Source organism: Astatotilapia calliptera, chromosome 17 (assembly GCF_900246225.1).
Source record: "Astatotilapia calliptera chromosome 17, fAstCal1.2, whole genome shotgun sequence".
Lineage (NCBI taxonomy): Eukaryota > Metazoa > Chordata > Actinopteri > Cichliformes > Cichlidae > Astatotilapia > Astatotilapia calliptera.
The window spans coordinates 21,924,439-21,940,535 of NC_039318.1; the positions used below are offsets into that span (position 1 = coordinate 21,924,439).

The 16,097-nt window shown below is 40.1% G+C and overlaps 2 protein-coding genes across 4 annotated transcripts in view; one reads left to right on the plus strand and one right to left on the minus strand.

The window, feature by feature from the left end:
* Positions 1–16,097, minus strand: part of tmcc3 (transmembrane and coiled-coil domain family 3) — an 85,711-nt gene that overhangs the window by 52,246 nt on the left and 17,368 nt on the right. The window lies entirely within an intron of this gene.
* On the plus strand, positions 5,100–14,949 carry LOC113009326 (reticulocyte-binding protein 2 homolog a-like). Its single transcript, XM_026147552.1, has 2 exons — positions 5,100–6,577; positions 14,184–14,949. The coding sequence occupies exons 1-2, from the start codon at positions 5,702–5,704 to the stop codon at positions 14,811–14,813; spliced, it is 1,506 nt and encodes a 501-aa protein (XP_026003337.1). The 5' UTR covers positions 5,100–5,701; the 3' UTR covers positions 14,814–14,949.

Below are 16,097 nucleotides of genomic sequence, written 5' to 3' on the forward strand. Positions count from 1 at the left end.
CGTTATATTCCTCCATGATGCAGGAAATGAAGTGTCTCGGAGTAAAGCAAACATTTTCAGCCGTAATCACCTTCATATTCACTCTCCTTTCGTTGCGTTTCCTGACACTCAAACATGTCTCAGGCACAGAAAATTTCCTCGCTTTTAAGCCCTGCCTGTGCCCCGCCGAGCCAAAAACACCCCTCCTTTCATCTCCCTCTGCTTCCCTGTCCTCACATTCACCCTCTCTTCCCATTAAAGCTGCCACCCTCCTGCTCACTTTCATTACAAATCTGAGCCAACAATTATATTTTCCAACATTTTTATGCTTCTCCCCTTTGGAAGAGAACTTCCCTGCCTGTCTGTCACCTCTAGGCTTTTATCTTCTGCACGATCTTCCTCTCTGTCACTTATTCGTGTACTTGCAGAACTTAGCACTGCACGTTTAATCCCTTTCAACCCTGCAGTTCTGCTGCAATCCAAAGGAACCTTGAAAACTAAAACTGGGTGTAATCCCTCTATATTTAGTCCACAAGACTAGATTCAACTATGCAGATGTTCTTCTATGTTTTTCTGTTGATAGGGATGAGCCCCATTAGGTCCAGCAGTGACTAAGTAAGGATCCTTAGACTTTCATACAAGCAGAGTAGGACGGAGGCTGCTGCGGCTAAAGCTTGGCAGTGGGGACAGTGACTAATCAGTCCGGGCATCTACATGTATCATCAGGCAGAAGTAATCAGTCTGACATGGTATTATCAAACACTCCAGCAGCGGGTCAGCCATGAAGCCAAGCCTGCTGAAATGTAGAATCAACAGTGCGAGGTGCACGACTCTTTTATAAATCCGTCACTAAGTCCTTCTCGGCTAGACCTGAAATAAATCTTTGGCCACGAGGCGGGAAACAGAAATACGCTGATACTGTGAACTTCCTAGCAAACAGCTGCTTAATCTGCAGCAGATGAGACCTATTCACGTACATATGGAGTATATGGCTACGTCTCTTCGTCTGCAGATTGGTGAACAGGGACTGCAGGGCGCACAGGGTCAGAGCAGATCTGTAGTGCCAAGTTTAAAACTGTGACACTCCTTCATCTGTCTGTCTGATCATCTTCATCAGCCACATCTCCGTGCTCTCCCCATAGCTGCTGTCCTCTCCCTCTCCATGTTCTTCCCTGTATGATGCTTGCTGTCTCTCCCTCACTTCCTCCCTGGTGTGTGAGAATTAGTAAGCAGTTTTCAGAGGGTGAATATCAAAGCCGTGGATAATCTCCTGTGCCATTTTTCTTCAAATAACGTAAGTTTTGAAATGAAGGCTTTAATTTTAATTATGAAGGAAATGTTGAGTTTGTGTGAATATTGCAGTAATGCAGTACATTTAACAGAGGCAGCAGATCAAAAGAAGCTTATTATTATGCGACCAGTTGTGTGCACAGACCATTTTCTTCTAAGTCCTGTCATGTTTCCTGGGTCGTACCCGGTGATTTACATTCTAGTTCTATATTGTGTGTCATCCTTTGACTACAGTATTATTTCCCAGCACTTCTGAGTTGTGTTATCTAAGTTTCTAGTTCTCAGTTCCTTAGTTGTTGTTGGTTCCCTTTTGTTTCCAGTCTGCCCTGGTGTGGTGTTGGATTGATCTCTGAATGAGGTCAGCCTTGTCTCTGCGTGTTTCCCTTTCTGTCTTTGTGTTGAGTCTGCATTTCTGTTCCCGCATTCCTGACGTATTCTGATAGTCTCTCATTCTGTGTGTGTTATGTTCCGCTTTGCTTCTCTTCGGCTCATTAGTTGGATTCTGTTCAGCTGTCTTCCCTCACGTGTCTCCACTTTGCCTTTACCTCACATCTAAACTTTGGTCCTCAGTTTTCTTCTGCCCTTTGTTGTGTTATTCCTCATGGTCCCTATATCCTTGTGCTGTGTGTCTTCCTTGTGCCCCGTTTTCCTTTTGTGTAGTAAGTTCTGACTTCCTAGCATTCCAATTGTAATAGTATTCTTGGTAGATCTGCTTCCTAGAACCACCTTATGAGTTTCAGAAATAAAGCTATATTTCTAAGCATTTCCCTGAGTCTGCCTATCAAGCAGCACTCGATATGACAGTAGTATACATTTACAAGCTCGTACTCCTCAGATCAGGGCCGGCCCGTGGCATAGGCCGTATAGGCAAATGCTAAGGGCGCCGTCCATCAGGGGGCGCCACGCCAGTGCCACAAATGTTGAAAAAAAAAAAAAAGTTGGTGCTATTATTAATGGCACATTTTATTATTTACTATTATTTCTAAATACAAAAAATAATCCCACGTTAATTAAAATGCAAAGTAAAGCTTATTTAATAGAAATATTATTTGTTACAACATTACGCCCCCCCTCCCAGCACGGTGCGCCCCCTCCCTTCCCGTATCATGGTTCCTTTTGGACGTCACCACATCAAAAAATCAACACAAGATGTCAAAACGGCCAAAACTGTCAGGTGCCCAGGGAAGAAAAAAGAGAAAAGAAGAGGAGGAGAAACGAGAAAAAGACAGAGGTAGGTAACGTTAGCCTACATGAAATTATTTGTCTGAATGTGATAGTAACCTAAATTTTTAGCATTAAGCTAATGTTACATGATTAGCTAATTGCTAATCAATAAATAGCTAGTTAACTGTTTTAACGTCAGTTAATATTGTGGAGGGGGCTAAATTGTTATGGAAAATAATAATGTAACGTTAGGTAATTACAGTACTCCCACCTTTCCCACCATTCCTCATTTGTATTCATCTTTTAAGCAGGTGTTTTTTGTTTACATTGTTATTGCCTTCTGGTTAGCTAACGTTTACCCTGCAGGTAATAGTCACTTTTCCACCCCTGTATATATTATAGTTCTAAGCCTAGTTGTTAAAGTGCACATCATTAATGTTAAGCAATATCACATGAGAGGGAATGCTGTTTTTTAATATGAGCACTGCTGTGATTCGGTCAAAGATAATCATAAAATAACATTCTCATATGATATTATACTGTTACTTTGCATTCTGCTATTCAGCATTTCACTGTAATGATGACAATAAATTGAATCTAATCTAATTTGCATATCAGTTAACATCATACATATATCTCTTTGGTTTTTCATTTATATTATATCATTTCATTTTATTCCTGGAATCATATGTTTTTATTATTAGACTTTAATACTCAGTGGTGTCACATACTCCTCTCTTCAGATGCACTGTTGAAGTTTCTAAATCCCACCCCTGGGCCATCTACCACATCTACCGCTGCTGCCTCCACTTCAGCAGCACAACCCACCAGTGATGCAGCATCAGCAGCACAACCCAGCCATGATGCAGCAGCATCAAGCGGTCTTCCTGTTGCCTCCACCTCAGCAGCACAACCCACCAGTTTTGCAGCAGCATCAAGCGGTGCAGTCGCCCTCCATGCAGCTAGATGTGGCTGTCGACTTGCTGAAGAAAACCAAAGATTCCCTCACCAGCTACAGAAACACTGGATTTTCTGATGCACAGACAACGGCAAAGGAGATGTGTGAAGAAATGAATGTGGAGGCTGAACTCAAACAAAAGCGATTGAGAACCACCAAAAGGCACTTCGGTTATGAGTCTCCAGATGAGCCCATACAAGATGCCCTTAAAAAAAATGGAAACCACATTTTTTAATGTGGTAGTGGATACAGCCATCTCTTCACTTGATGAGAGATTTCAGAACCTTGGAGAGGTGAATGACAAGTTTGGAGTACTCCTCAATTTCCACAACTTACAAATAGAAGAGCTGCTACAGCAGTGCCAAACACTGAGTACTACTCTGACCCATGACAGCCAGCCGGACATTAATGGCACAGAGCTTGCAATGGAAATGCAGAATTTCCCACCATTGCCATCAAAGAACATGACAAACATGGAACTCTTGACCTTCCTGCATGAGAAGAAGCTGGCAGAAATTTACCCCAACATGTGGGTTGCTCTGAGAATCTTTGCCACTCTTCCTGTTACAGTGGCTGCTGCTGAAAGAAGCTTCTCTAAGCTCAAACTCATTAAAACCTACCTGAGATCTACTATGATGCAAGAACGTCTCAGTGGACTTTCCATCATAAGCATAAATCATGTGGTCTCAAATCAGTTGTCATATGATGATGTTGTAGATGACTTTGCTGCAAGAAAGACTAGGAGAGTAAGGCTGTAGCAGGTGATGTGAGGTTGATGAGGGGGTGGTGTACAGTAATTTGTAAGTCATTCTAGTTAATGCAGTATTAAAAAGCAACTCTGTAGGATCCCCTTTTTTGTAATATAGTTGTTAAAGTCATACTGGTTTATTTAATATCTTGTTTTGTGCAGTGCCTTATTTATATTGTATTTTTAATTTATTTTATCCAACTTGTTGACACGTTTTATTGTGTTTATGTATGTAAAATTTATTGTATTTCATATATTCATTTTTTATTTTTTGTATTCATTTATTTATTCATATATTTTTTTATCTTGTTAATTATTCTGATTGTGAATTTGCTTTCTTTAAGTAAAAAAAAAAAGGTCAAAGACAAAGCTATTCGGTTTCTTCTGAGTACATACACTACACTGCCGATGTAGGAGGGCGCCACCTAAAATCTTGCCTAGGGCGCCAGATTGGTTAGGGCCGGGCCTGCCTCAGATTAAAGTTGCTCTCTCACTCAAGGATTCAAACTGTGACTTCGTGAATCAGCTTGTGCACCACATGCATCTGGTTGCAGTTGTCTATACTGGTTTTTGATCTGGTTCTGTGTGGTTTATCCTAAATATCATGGGTAGCCTGCCACGTTAGCCCAAAGTTTATTATTTATGCAGGACTGCTGGTTGTAGCACTGCCTTACATGTCGATGCAAAGGGTTTTCAGCTGTGTATCTTAGTTTCAGATCCTTGTTAAAGAGTATAAGCGAGCCCATCCTTTGTAAACGGAGCTTGCACCACAGTCAGTGCATATCTTGTTATCCTAACCCAGCTATCTTTATTTGGCAATTTCGTGTTATATTATAACTTTGAGTGTGTCAGTTATTTAATTTAAAAATCTTCATAGTTTAAATCTTTGTTTAAAAACATTTTTAACATTTCAAACCAAGTTTGAGATCAGAAGTGTTAAATAAATTACATTTTCTTGTAGGTTAGCTTCAGATGAGCCAGGCAGCAGGTACATCTAGTAAAACCATGAACAGTGTGCTCTAATCTTCAGTTCTCCAAGACATCTGAACCTGTGTGCACAAGCCTTTAATTCAATTTCTTCATTTTATTTATTGCCTTCCCTCCTTTTTGTATCTCTGCCTGAGAAGCAACTCTGTTTCTTTCAAGCAAATGAACTGAAGAAGACTCTCTCCTCCTCCTTCTCCTCCTCTTCCTCACGCTCCCTAAGCGCTTTTCACCCTCTATAATAGCATTTCTTCAGGGAAGGCTAAAGTTCCCCGCTTTCCAGCCATGCCTTTTCTCTCCAAGCCTTAATGAATGGGACACTTGAATGGGTGCGCTGGGGGTGGGTAAAGGCTGAAAGGGTTTAAGGAGATGTGGCGGTAAATTTAATTCAGTATGTGCTACAAAATAAAAGCCTTTCCTTTACATTAGGTTTGTGGGCATTTTATTTTGAATTGTTCCAATCATGGCACTTCAAAGGAACAGCGCATCACAGGAACAGCCTGTGATGTCACAGTGCACATTCTACTGGAAAACCCTATAAATAGGGGAGACGTTCAACCGACTTTAGTGGATCTCGGATGGCAGAAACACAAAGCAACCTGGTTGTTAAAACAAAGACAAGGCGGACGCAGAGAAACGCACACGCACACGCTGACGCATCTACAATGGCAGAAGCAAAAATAGAAATGGTCATCACACCAAAACCTGAGGTTGATAAAGCCGCACAACCAAATACTAAAAAGTCTCCTGTGGCACAACCACCAAAGGAAACGGTTGTGAAACCAAAGAAACCAAAAAAGCAAAAACAGAAAAGAGTGGCTGAAGAACCAAGAAGAGCAATTACTCGGGCATATGCCCGGGCTCTTCTTGAAGCTCAAAACAGCACGGCTGATGGAGCAAACCCAAAAAATGAAGAAATGCTCCCCATTTCAAATGCAAAGGAGGACATGGAGAGAGAGAGAAATGGGAAGAACCCCAGCAGACCAAACCCTGTGCCTAATGGAGGGACTTGGGAGTATCAACCCATTCCCACATTTAGACCCCCGTTTAATCCCTGGCACGAGATTGCTGCTCTCAGACACCAACTGGAAGCCTCCCAATACCATCAGAACGACCTTTATGGTAAAATGGTAGGTGCAAACAAGAGGGCCTCTTATCACCAGCTTCAGGTGAACAAACTTCGTGAAGAAATTCACGAGAACGAGAAAAATCACGAGGAAACGATCAAAGGCCTCATAGAGCAGCTGGAAGAGGCTTCTAGTAATAAGCCCTATGACATCAGTGAGACAGACACTCTCGTGAGTGACAATGAAGCTATGGTCATATTGGATGAGGTTATTGCTACCCTGCAGGACCAAATCAGCCACCCTACCACAGAGCAGTGTGTGGAGTCTGCCACTCCAACCACAGAGGCTTCACACACTGACTCTGTAGGACTGAAGTCCTCTAAGGAGGCTGAATTTGAGCTCAAATGTAGGATTCAGCAAGAGCAGATTGAGATGCTCCAGAAACAGCTCCTAGCTGCTCAAAATCAGCTTGAAGAGCAGGCCGTTAAACATAGGCAGGAGCAGGAGACACTCAACCTGGAAATCAGTGACCTGAAATCCCAGCTCTGCCCCAACAAGGCCCTTCATGATTTGAAGCTAGAGTCTCTGGAGCGAGAGCTGAAAGGGGCCAAAGCTTCCTCACTTAAAATCCCACAGCAGCACAAAGAACAAAATTCCACTGCTGCAAATGAAATGCACAAATTTGAGCTTCCGAAAGAAAACGAGACTGGACAACAGGACAAGATGGAAAAAGAGGACTCACTGCCATCCACTGCAAGGTCTCTGCAGGAGCCTCAGAAAGAAAAAGACACCACAGAACAACAGAAGATAGAAAAAGAAGAGTCAGCTGCATTTTCTGTACAGGAATCTTTGCAAAGTGTACAAGACAAACAGAAAATGCTCAATGTCAAGGTGGCTGAACTCAAGACTGAAGTCAAGAGCCTGCCAGAGATTCCGCCAAGTAAGAAGAAGAACAAGAAGAAGCGGAACTGTGCGCGTCCCCAATTTCACATAATTGGTGTCAACATCAAGTCCTAAAAATCATATTTATATACAACTAAATTGTCAGTGAACATTTGAAGCCCTCTCGGTCAAGACAGAAGGCCACCCCTTCCTGAGCCCGGTTCTGTCAGAGGTTTCTCCCTATTAAGAGGGAGTTTTTCCTCTCCACTGTCGCCAAGTGCTTGCTCATAGGGGATTTGGGGGCTTTTTTTTAACACCAACCACTGAAAAGTTCACTGACATCAAATTTAAGACTCAGCAAATATGGAAATGGATCATTCGTCATCAAGTGAGGAATCATCCATTTAAAACATGTTTGCTGAGTCATATTTAGTTGTATATAAATATGATTTCTGTCACACTAAGGCCAATCACAGACTAATTTGGACAATTGGTAAAAAATAAATAAATTGAAAAAATTGAAAAGAAGTAGTTGTGTCATTGTTTCGTGTAGATTTCAAATAACATGCCATTTTATGTCAACATATTTCTGTTACATTTGTAGTGCTCGTGGTTTTATATTCTTATGATCCTGTTTGTTTGATGAGTATATCCTTCTGCCTTACTTCACATATTTACTGCTGCTTGGCTAGCTTTAGTCATGCTAGCATCAGCACGGGTAGAAACAGATACACATCAGAGACATCACATGTAGCTTGTGTTTATGTTCAGAGTGACATCTGATTTAAAAGCAGGCAGCAAAGCACTGAGCAGCATATCAGTCAGCACAGAAAACAAATGCCATAAATGTCATCAATTAGGCTGGAATAATTTGTTTCTGGTGGCTTCTATTGTAAGTGCTTTACATTTCAGCATGGCATCCTGTATGTGTCCTACACTGAGGACACTTGAAACTGGTCATTTTCTTAGAATGGAGCTAAAGATAAAAACAAAACCAAACCAAACTTTCATAAGAAATCTTTATTCTGCAGTAAGGGACATTAAAAACCTAATAATGTTATCATTAAAAATATTAAAATGTGAAGTAAGAGCAAAATGTATGTTTGATACATTCAGTCATTTCATTTCAGTAGGTAAATAGTGTAAAACATATTTGCTTATATAGGAAATATCTGTTACACAGAGTGGTGATAGCATGACTCGTTCAAGGTAACAGTGAATGAGCAACAACTGGACTTAAATACATAAATAGCCCTTTTTGAACTAGAAGTCATAGTCATACATTTCATTCACACCCAAATGCATTGGGGACAATCGAAGGTTCAGTATCTTGCCCTTTGACGTGTGGACTGAAGCACTGATTAGTACACATAGCCACAGCTGCCCAACATAAATGATTCCATGTTGGTTAAAGACCAAATCAATCAGCTGCATATACACTGCAAAAACTCAAACTCTTATCAAGTATATTTGTCTTGTTTCTAGTCAAAATTTCTCATCACACTTAAAATACGAGAAATCAGCTACAGAGTAACATTTCAGTGAGATATAGGAACTTGTGAAAAAGTCTTGAAAACATATTGTTTTATTTTTTGTACCTTTTAACATTTCACAAAGTAAACTTGTTTTGTATTATGAACACATGTTTTTGTTGGCTGGTTAGAGTTGCATGGATCGCAGATTTATCTGTTTTTTGTGAATATAAGCTGCTGACTGGTGAGCTGAAGTTTCAGCTTGGTACGTTAGTGTTCATCAGTTAATCATAAAACATATTTAGTGCTTATAACAAATATATTATGCTAAATAAAGACAGATTTTTCCACAATGTATATGATAGTAAGAGTTAGTAAACCTCTATTAAAGTCTCCCTCTGCAGTCTGTTGTTTCTTAGATTCAGCATTGAAACTGAATTTAAAACCAAACATAGATGACATTCTGTCGCCTCATCAACCACCAAGATCTCACTGCCTACAGACATTCAGTAACTCTCATTGGATAATGTTAATAAATATCTTTCACTAAATATGAACGTTTTCTACCTGTCCTTGTTTAAATTATGAAAGAAGTTATTAAGAAGTTAAAATGCATCATAAATTGAATTTGAGTAGGGTAAAAATAAATACGAGCACAGCATAGACATATATTAATGGTTTATTGTCATTTTGTAGTTACCAAAAGACAAAAAGGCATTTTAACCCTCAGCACAACATCACTACTAATACATGTCACATATTAGTGTTTTAAACACTAATATGTGTGTGTATGTGATAAAACACATTAGAAATAGCAATAGCTTCATAACAGACCAATAAATCAACACATCTTCATCAGCAGATGTTTGCATGTTCAGTAAAAATATTTCAACAACAAGTTTATGATTAAAATGATCAATGAACTTTAGCATTACGCTATGTAATGTACGTTTCATGTTGTACTCATGGTCCTTTGTTAGTCCAGTTTAGGATAATGTCTCTGACGTATGTTTCATATCAAATACAGGGAGTGCAGAATTATTAGGCAAATGAGTATTTTGTCCACATCATCCTCTTCATGCATGTTGTCTTACTCCAAGCTGTATAGGCTCGAAAGCCTACTACCAATTAAGCATATTAGGTGATGTGCATCTCTGTAATGAGAAGGGGTGTGGTCTAATGACATCAACACCCTATACCAGGTGTGCATAATTATTAGGCAACTTCCTTTCCTTTGGCAAAATGGGTCAAAAGAAGGACTTGACAGGCTCAGAAAAGTCAAAAGTAGTGAGATATCTTGCAGAGGGATGCAGCAGTCTCAAAATTGCAAAGCTTCTGAAGCGTGATCATCGAACAATCAAGTGTTTCATTCAAAATAGTCAAAAGGGTCGCAAGAAGCGTGTGGAAAAACCAAGGCGCAAAATAACTGCCCATGAACTGAGAAAAGTCAAGCGTGCAGCTGCCAAGATGCCACTTGCCACCAGTTTGGCCATATTTCAGAGCTGCAACATCACTGGAGTGCCCAAAAGCACAAGGTGTGCAATACTCAGAGACATGGCCAAGGTAAGAAAGGCTGAAAGACGACCACCACTGAACAAGACACACAAGCTGAAACGTGAAGACTGGGCCAAGAAATATCTCAAGACTGATTTTTCTAAGGTTTTATGGACTGATGAAATGAGAGTGAGTCTTGATGGGCCAGATGGATGGGCCCGTGGCTGGATCGGTAAAGGGCAGAGAGCTCCAGTCCGACTCAGACGCCAGCAAGGTGGAGGTGGGGTACTGGTTTGGGCTGGTATCATCAAAGATAAGCTTGTGGGGCCTTTTCGGGTTGAGGATGGAGTCAAGCTCAACTCCCAGTCCTACTGCCAGTTTCTGGAAGACACCTTCTTCAAGCAGTGGTACAGGAAGAAGTCTGCATCCTTCAAGAAAAACATGATTTTCATGCAGGACAATGCTCCATCACACGCGTCCAAGTACTCCACAGCGTGGCTGGCAAGAAAGGGTATAAAAGAAGAAAAACTAATGACATGGCCACCTTGTTCACCTGATCTGAACCCCATTGAGAACCTGTGGTCCATCATCAAATGTGAGATTTACAAGGAGGGAAAACAGTACACCTCTCTGAACAGTGTCTGGGAGGCTGTGGTTGCTGCTGCACGCAATGTTGATGGTGAACAGATCAAAACACTGACAGAATCCATGGATGGCAGGCTTTTGAGTGTCCTTGCAAAGAAAGGTGGCTATATTGGTCACTGCTTTGTTTTGGTTTTGTTTTTGAATGTCAGAAATGTATATTTGTGAATGTGGAGATGTTATATTGGTTTCACTGGTAAAAATAAATAATTGAAATGGGTATATATTTGTTTTTTGTTAAGTTGCCTAATAATTATGCACAGTAATAGTCACCTGCACACACAGATATCCCCCTAAAATAGCTCAAACTACAAACAAACTAAAAACTACTTCCAAAAACATTCAGCTTTGATATTAATGAGTTTTTTGGGTTCATTGAGAACATGGTTGTTGTTCAATAATAAAATTATTCCTCAAAAATACAACTTGCCTAATAATTCTGCACTCCCTGTATATGTCATATCAAAACAAGCCCACACCTGCAGTTGTTTCAGTTTTTCACTGGTGTTTCCTGTCAGCTGGTCAACCTCACATCCATATCAGCCAACCAAATGACAAGTTCCTCCCTTTGTGCTTCAAATCCCTCCCACTCTGAGACAAGGAGCTGAAAGAGATAGAGAAAAGAGTCAATTATAAAGAAGAGAAAAGTGAAACCCTCCTCAGGTCTGACTCGCATACCTGCAGTTGACCTGTGATGGACTCCAGTTTGGCGTTCACGTCATTGCTCGCCGATGCCAGCAGCCGAGTCTGCAGGGTGCCCTGGAAGAGCTCAGTTAATGTTCGACTCCTCCTGGTCAGGCTCTCCAGCTGGATGAGCCGAGGTCTCCCCTCTCGCCGCTGCCTCTGAACACAGAAACACAAATTGCATCTGAAGCAGGAGGTGCAGATTTTTTTTGCTATTCTTTTCTAAATCCAGGCTAGATCACGTGGAGGTATTTGGAAAACTTTTTTGGCCAGCGGACAACTGTTGTCTTGCAGAAAGTCAAATCAAACATATGCGATACACAATCAATTCACAAGAACACATAAAAAAATAAGTCCAGTTCTTGCCTGATTTCAAGTGAAATCTGCATCAAAACAGGGTGACAGAAGTAAAACGAGAGCACAAAGCCTCACTTTTTACAAGCCTGCTATTACAGTTCTCCTCTATGCAGACGGATTTCCTGTTTTCAAGGCACAACTTGGATCTGCTGTACGAATCTTATGGATACACACTAAATGAAACAATAGTGTGCATGACTCCAGATTCTGATCCCTCATCCTAATATGGTCCCAACATAGCAACAGCAAGAAAGCAAATGTTGAGGCTTCAAAATACAAAGTCCATAAACCAATGGCTGACATGGGTTTTATCATAAGGGTGATAAATATACAGATTTCAGTCTGTCTTAGAGATTTGATGTTCATTTACCTGCAGATGCACTATACGTGCCTGCTCCATGGTTTTCCACAACATTTTGCACATCACTATTTAATACAGGAAGTAGGTGAACTAAAACAAGTCATCGTTCTTTGTGAGAGGACCATATTAATGAAACCAACCTCAATGACATCATAGGGATCCCTAAAGATGCTCCTGCTGCTTCTCTTCCTCCTCATCCTAAGCTTCCTTCTCCTTGTCCTCGCCTTCCATCCAATTGTAATTCAACCTAATTGTGTTTCTCCCCCTCCTCTTCCTCATTTTGTTGGAGCTGTGAACACAATTAATGTGAATCTGGATTAATTTGTGCAAACAAGAAAAATCTACAGCTTTTTGGTCAGAGGTGCTCTTGTGATTTAAGCCGGGTAGAGTAGATTTATGTGTTGATGCTACCTGCTTCAGCTCTGGCTGCTGAGTGATATTTACACCCTGGCTGGATTACAAACTTTAACCATGTGCTGAACTTTGGCCCGGCGTTGATACCTCTTGTTAGTATAACGACCTCTTCTTAGCTTGTATGTATGATGTATGATGGTGGATAAATGAAATATACAAAAAAATTAACTATATTACAAAAGAACATCTACCTTGGAAACATCAAATGACCGTAGCATAACTTGTCAACTAGTCCGAAACTAAGTTATGCAGGAACAGTCAAAGACACACCTTCTCATGTCACATTTCTATTCATTTCTATATAATTCGATTAGACAATAAAGAGTTATCTAATCTAATTATTCATTCAAAACTCTTATGCATAGCTGTATTTTATACAGCTCATACAGAATTCAAAGTACAGGTTCATGTGAGTATTTAATGTACGGCTCAGATCTACAGAATTTCAAGAGTTTCTAGAGCAGACACAGAGCTCACGTCACAACAGGCTTCAGGCGCCATTTTAGTGACTTTAACAATATATTAAATTTTAATTTCGGTCTAGCTGACATTAGGTTATGTACGCAGCACGCAATTGAACCACATATTTTAGAAGCCAAAGGTTCAAATTAGCTGGGAGCAGCTTCACTTAATTATAACAGTGGTTTTGTTAGGAAAACAGTTGGATACTAAATTGCGTTGACCTCAACGGCTAACGTATCTAGCTAATCGCTACTGTTAGCACAACATTAACAGCAAGCTACAATGACGAGTAACAAAAACAAAACAGTAATAAGGTTTTAATGAAAATGTTTTACCTTTTCTAACAGTCCCAGAATCCACAGCTTCAAAGTCCAGCAGGTACTGAAGACTGTTATCCGTTTCGCTGTCACCGTCCGTGAGTTTTTTTTTCCCGAAGGTCAAGGCCCGCCGCTCGCACACTCTGTCTGCGCATGCGCATCCCAACGGCTGACCCCCTCCATCCGCTCCCGGGAGATTATAGTATGACGTGTTCTGACGTCTCTCTCTCTCTCCCTGTCATTTATTTGGCTCGAAACACATATTAACAAATTGATCAGTGATGAACAACTACTCAGATCATTTACCTAAGCTGTGCTTTGTCAAAACGAAGTCTGTGTCCATTACACTGACATTCTGTTCTGCAGTTGTTATTTACTTGTATTTTATAATTTGACTTTACATACTGCTGGGTGGTTTGTAAAGTTTATTATTATCATTATGCTATATTTTCAAAAATATATAATAATCTCAAAAGTAATGCCTTGGAGTAGAAAATAGTAATGCTTTATTAAAATTTAAAACTAAAGTACAGTATTTGAATGTGTGTATTGTGTCTATTGTTTGCAAATATTTCTAACTTTTATTTGAATATTCAGTTTCCTACCATCTTCTCTTAAATGGTAATTGCCAGGTATCCCGCCCTTCCCCTTCGCACACACATGCACACAAAGAAAACACACAGTATAATTCACAGCCTCATTATAGTGAATAAATATTTATGCCATTTACACCATCAAACTTAGATTGCTAAGGATAAAGAACCTTTTGTTCTTTAAAGAACCATTTGTAATAGCTGAAGAACCATCCACAAAATAAAAAGGTTCTTTGACGTATGATGGTTCTTTAAAGAACCATGAAGACATCTGAAGAACCATTTAAGAACCATAATTTTTCTGAGTGTAAGGAGGCTGAATTTGAGCTCAAATGTAGGATTCAGCAAGAGCAGATTGAGATGCTCCAGAAACAGCTCCTAGCAGCTCAAAATCAGCTTGAAGAGCAGGCCGTTAAACATAGGCAGGAGCAGGAGACACTCAACCTGGAAATCAGTGACCTGAAATCCCAGCTCTGCCCCAACAAGGCCCTTCATGATTTGAAGCTAGAGTCTCTGGAGCGAGAGCTGAAAGGGGCCAAAGCTTCCTCACTTAAAATCCCACAGCAGCACAAAGAACAAAATTCCACTGCTGCAAATGAAATGCACAAATTTGAGCTTCCGAAAGAAAACGAGACTGGACAACAGGAGAAGATGGAAAAAGAGGACTCACTGCCATCCACTGCAAGGTCTCTGCAGGAGCCTCAGAAAGAAAAAGACACCACAGAACAACAGAAGATAGAAAAAGAAGAGTCAGCTGCATTTTCTGTACAGGAATCTTTGCAAAGTGTACAAGACAAACAGAAAATGCTCAATGTCAAGGTGGCTGAACTCAAGACTGAAGTCAAGAGCCTGCCAGAGATTCCGCCAAGGAAGAAGAAGAACAAGAAGAAGCGGAACTGTGCGCGTCCCCAATTTCACATAATTGGTGTCAACATCAAGTCCTAAAAATCATATTTATGTACAACTAAATTGTCAGTGAACATTTGAACCCCTCTTGGTCAAGACAGAAGGCCACCCCTTCCTGAGCCCGGTTCTGTCAGAGGTTTCTCCCTATTAAGAGGGAGTTTTTCCTCTCCACTGTCGCCAAGTGCTTGCTCATAGGGGATTTGGGGGCTTTTTTTTAACACCAACCACTGAAAAGTTCACTGACATCAAATTTAAGACTCAGCAAATATGGAAATGGATCATTCGTCATCAAGTGAGGAATCATCCATTTAAAACATGTTTGCTGAGTCATATTTAGTTGTATATAAATATGATTTCTGTCACACTAAGGCCAATCACAGACTAATTTGGACAATTGGTAAAAAATAAATAAATTGAAAAAATTGAAAAGAAGTAGTTGTGTCATTGTTTCGTGTAGATTTCAAATAACATGCCATTTTATGTCAACATATTTCTGTTACATTTGTAGTGCTCGTGGTTTTATATTCTTATGATCCTGTTTGTTTGATGAGTATATCCTTCTGCCTTACTTCACATATTTACTGCTGCTTGGCTAGCTTTAGTCATGCTAGCATCAGCACGGGTAGAAACAGATACACATCAGAGACATCACATGTAGCTTGTGTTTATGTTCAGAGTGACATCTGATTTAAAAGCAGGCAGCAAAGCACTGAGCAGCATATCAGTCAGCACAGAAAACAAATGCCATAAATGTCATCAATTAGGCTGGAATAATTTGTTTCTGGTGGCTTCTATTGTAAGTGCTTTACATTTCAGCATGGCATCCTGTATGTGTCCTACACTGAGGACACTTGAAACTGGTCATTTTCTTAGAATGGAGCTAAAGATAAAAACAAAACAAAACCAAACTTTCATAAGAAATCTTTATTCTGCAGTAAGGGACATTAAAAACCTAATAATGTTATCATTAAAAATATTAAAATGTGAAGTAAGAGCAAAATGTATGTTTGATACATTCAGTCATTTCATTTCAGTAGGTAAATAGTGTAAAACATATTTGCTTATATAGGAAATATCTGTTACACAGAGTGGTGATAGCATGACTCGTTCAAGGTAACAGTGAATGAGCAACAACTGGACTTAAATACATAAATAGCCCTTTTTGAACTAGAAGTCATAGTCATACATTTCATTCACACCTAGAGTAGCTTTTATAGTTTTAAGCTGACTGCAGCAAACTGCTGTACTGTCGAGGCTGGTCACACAGCCACAGCTTTATAAACCCTGATGCAGCTTTGTTGTATGCTGATTTGTTGTATGTAT

Coding starts and splice junctions, on each gene's coding strand:
- LOC113009326 (XM_026147552.1), top strand. CDS start 5,702: ATGGCAGAAACACAAAGCAACCTGGTTGTTAAAACAAAGACAAGGCGG. Junction 6,578..14,183: donor GACTGAAGTCCTCTAAGGAG/GCTGAATTTGAG, acceptor GAGTGTAAGGAG/GCTGAATTTGAGCTCAAATG.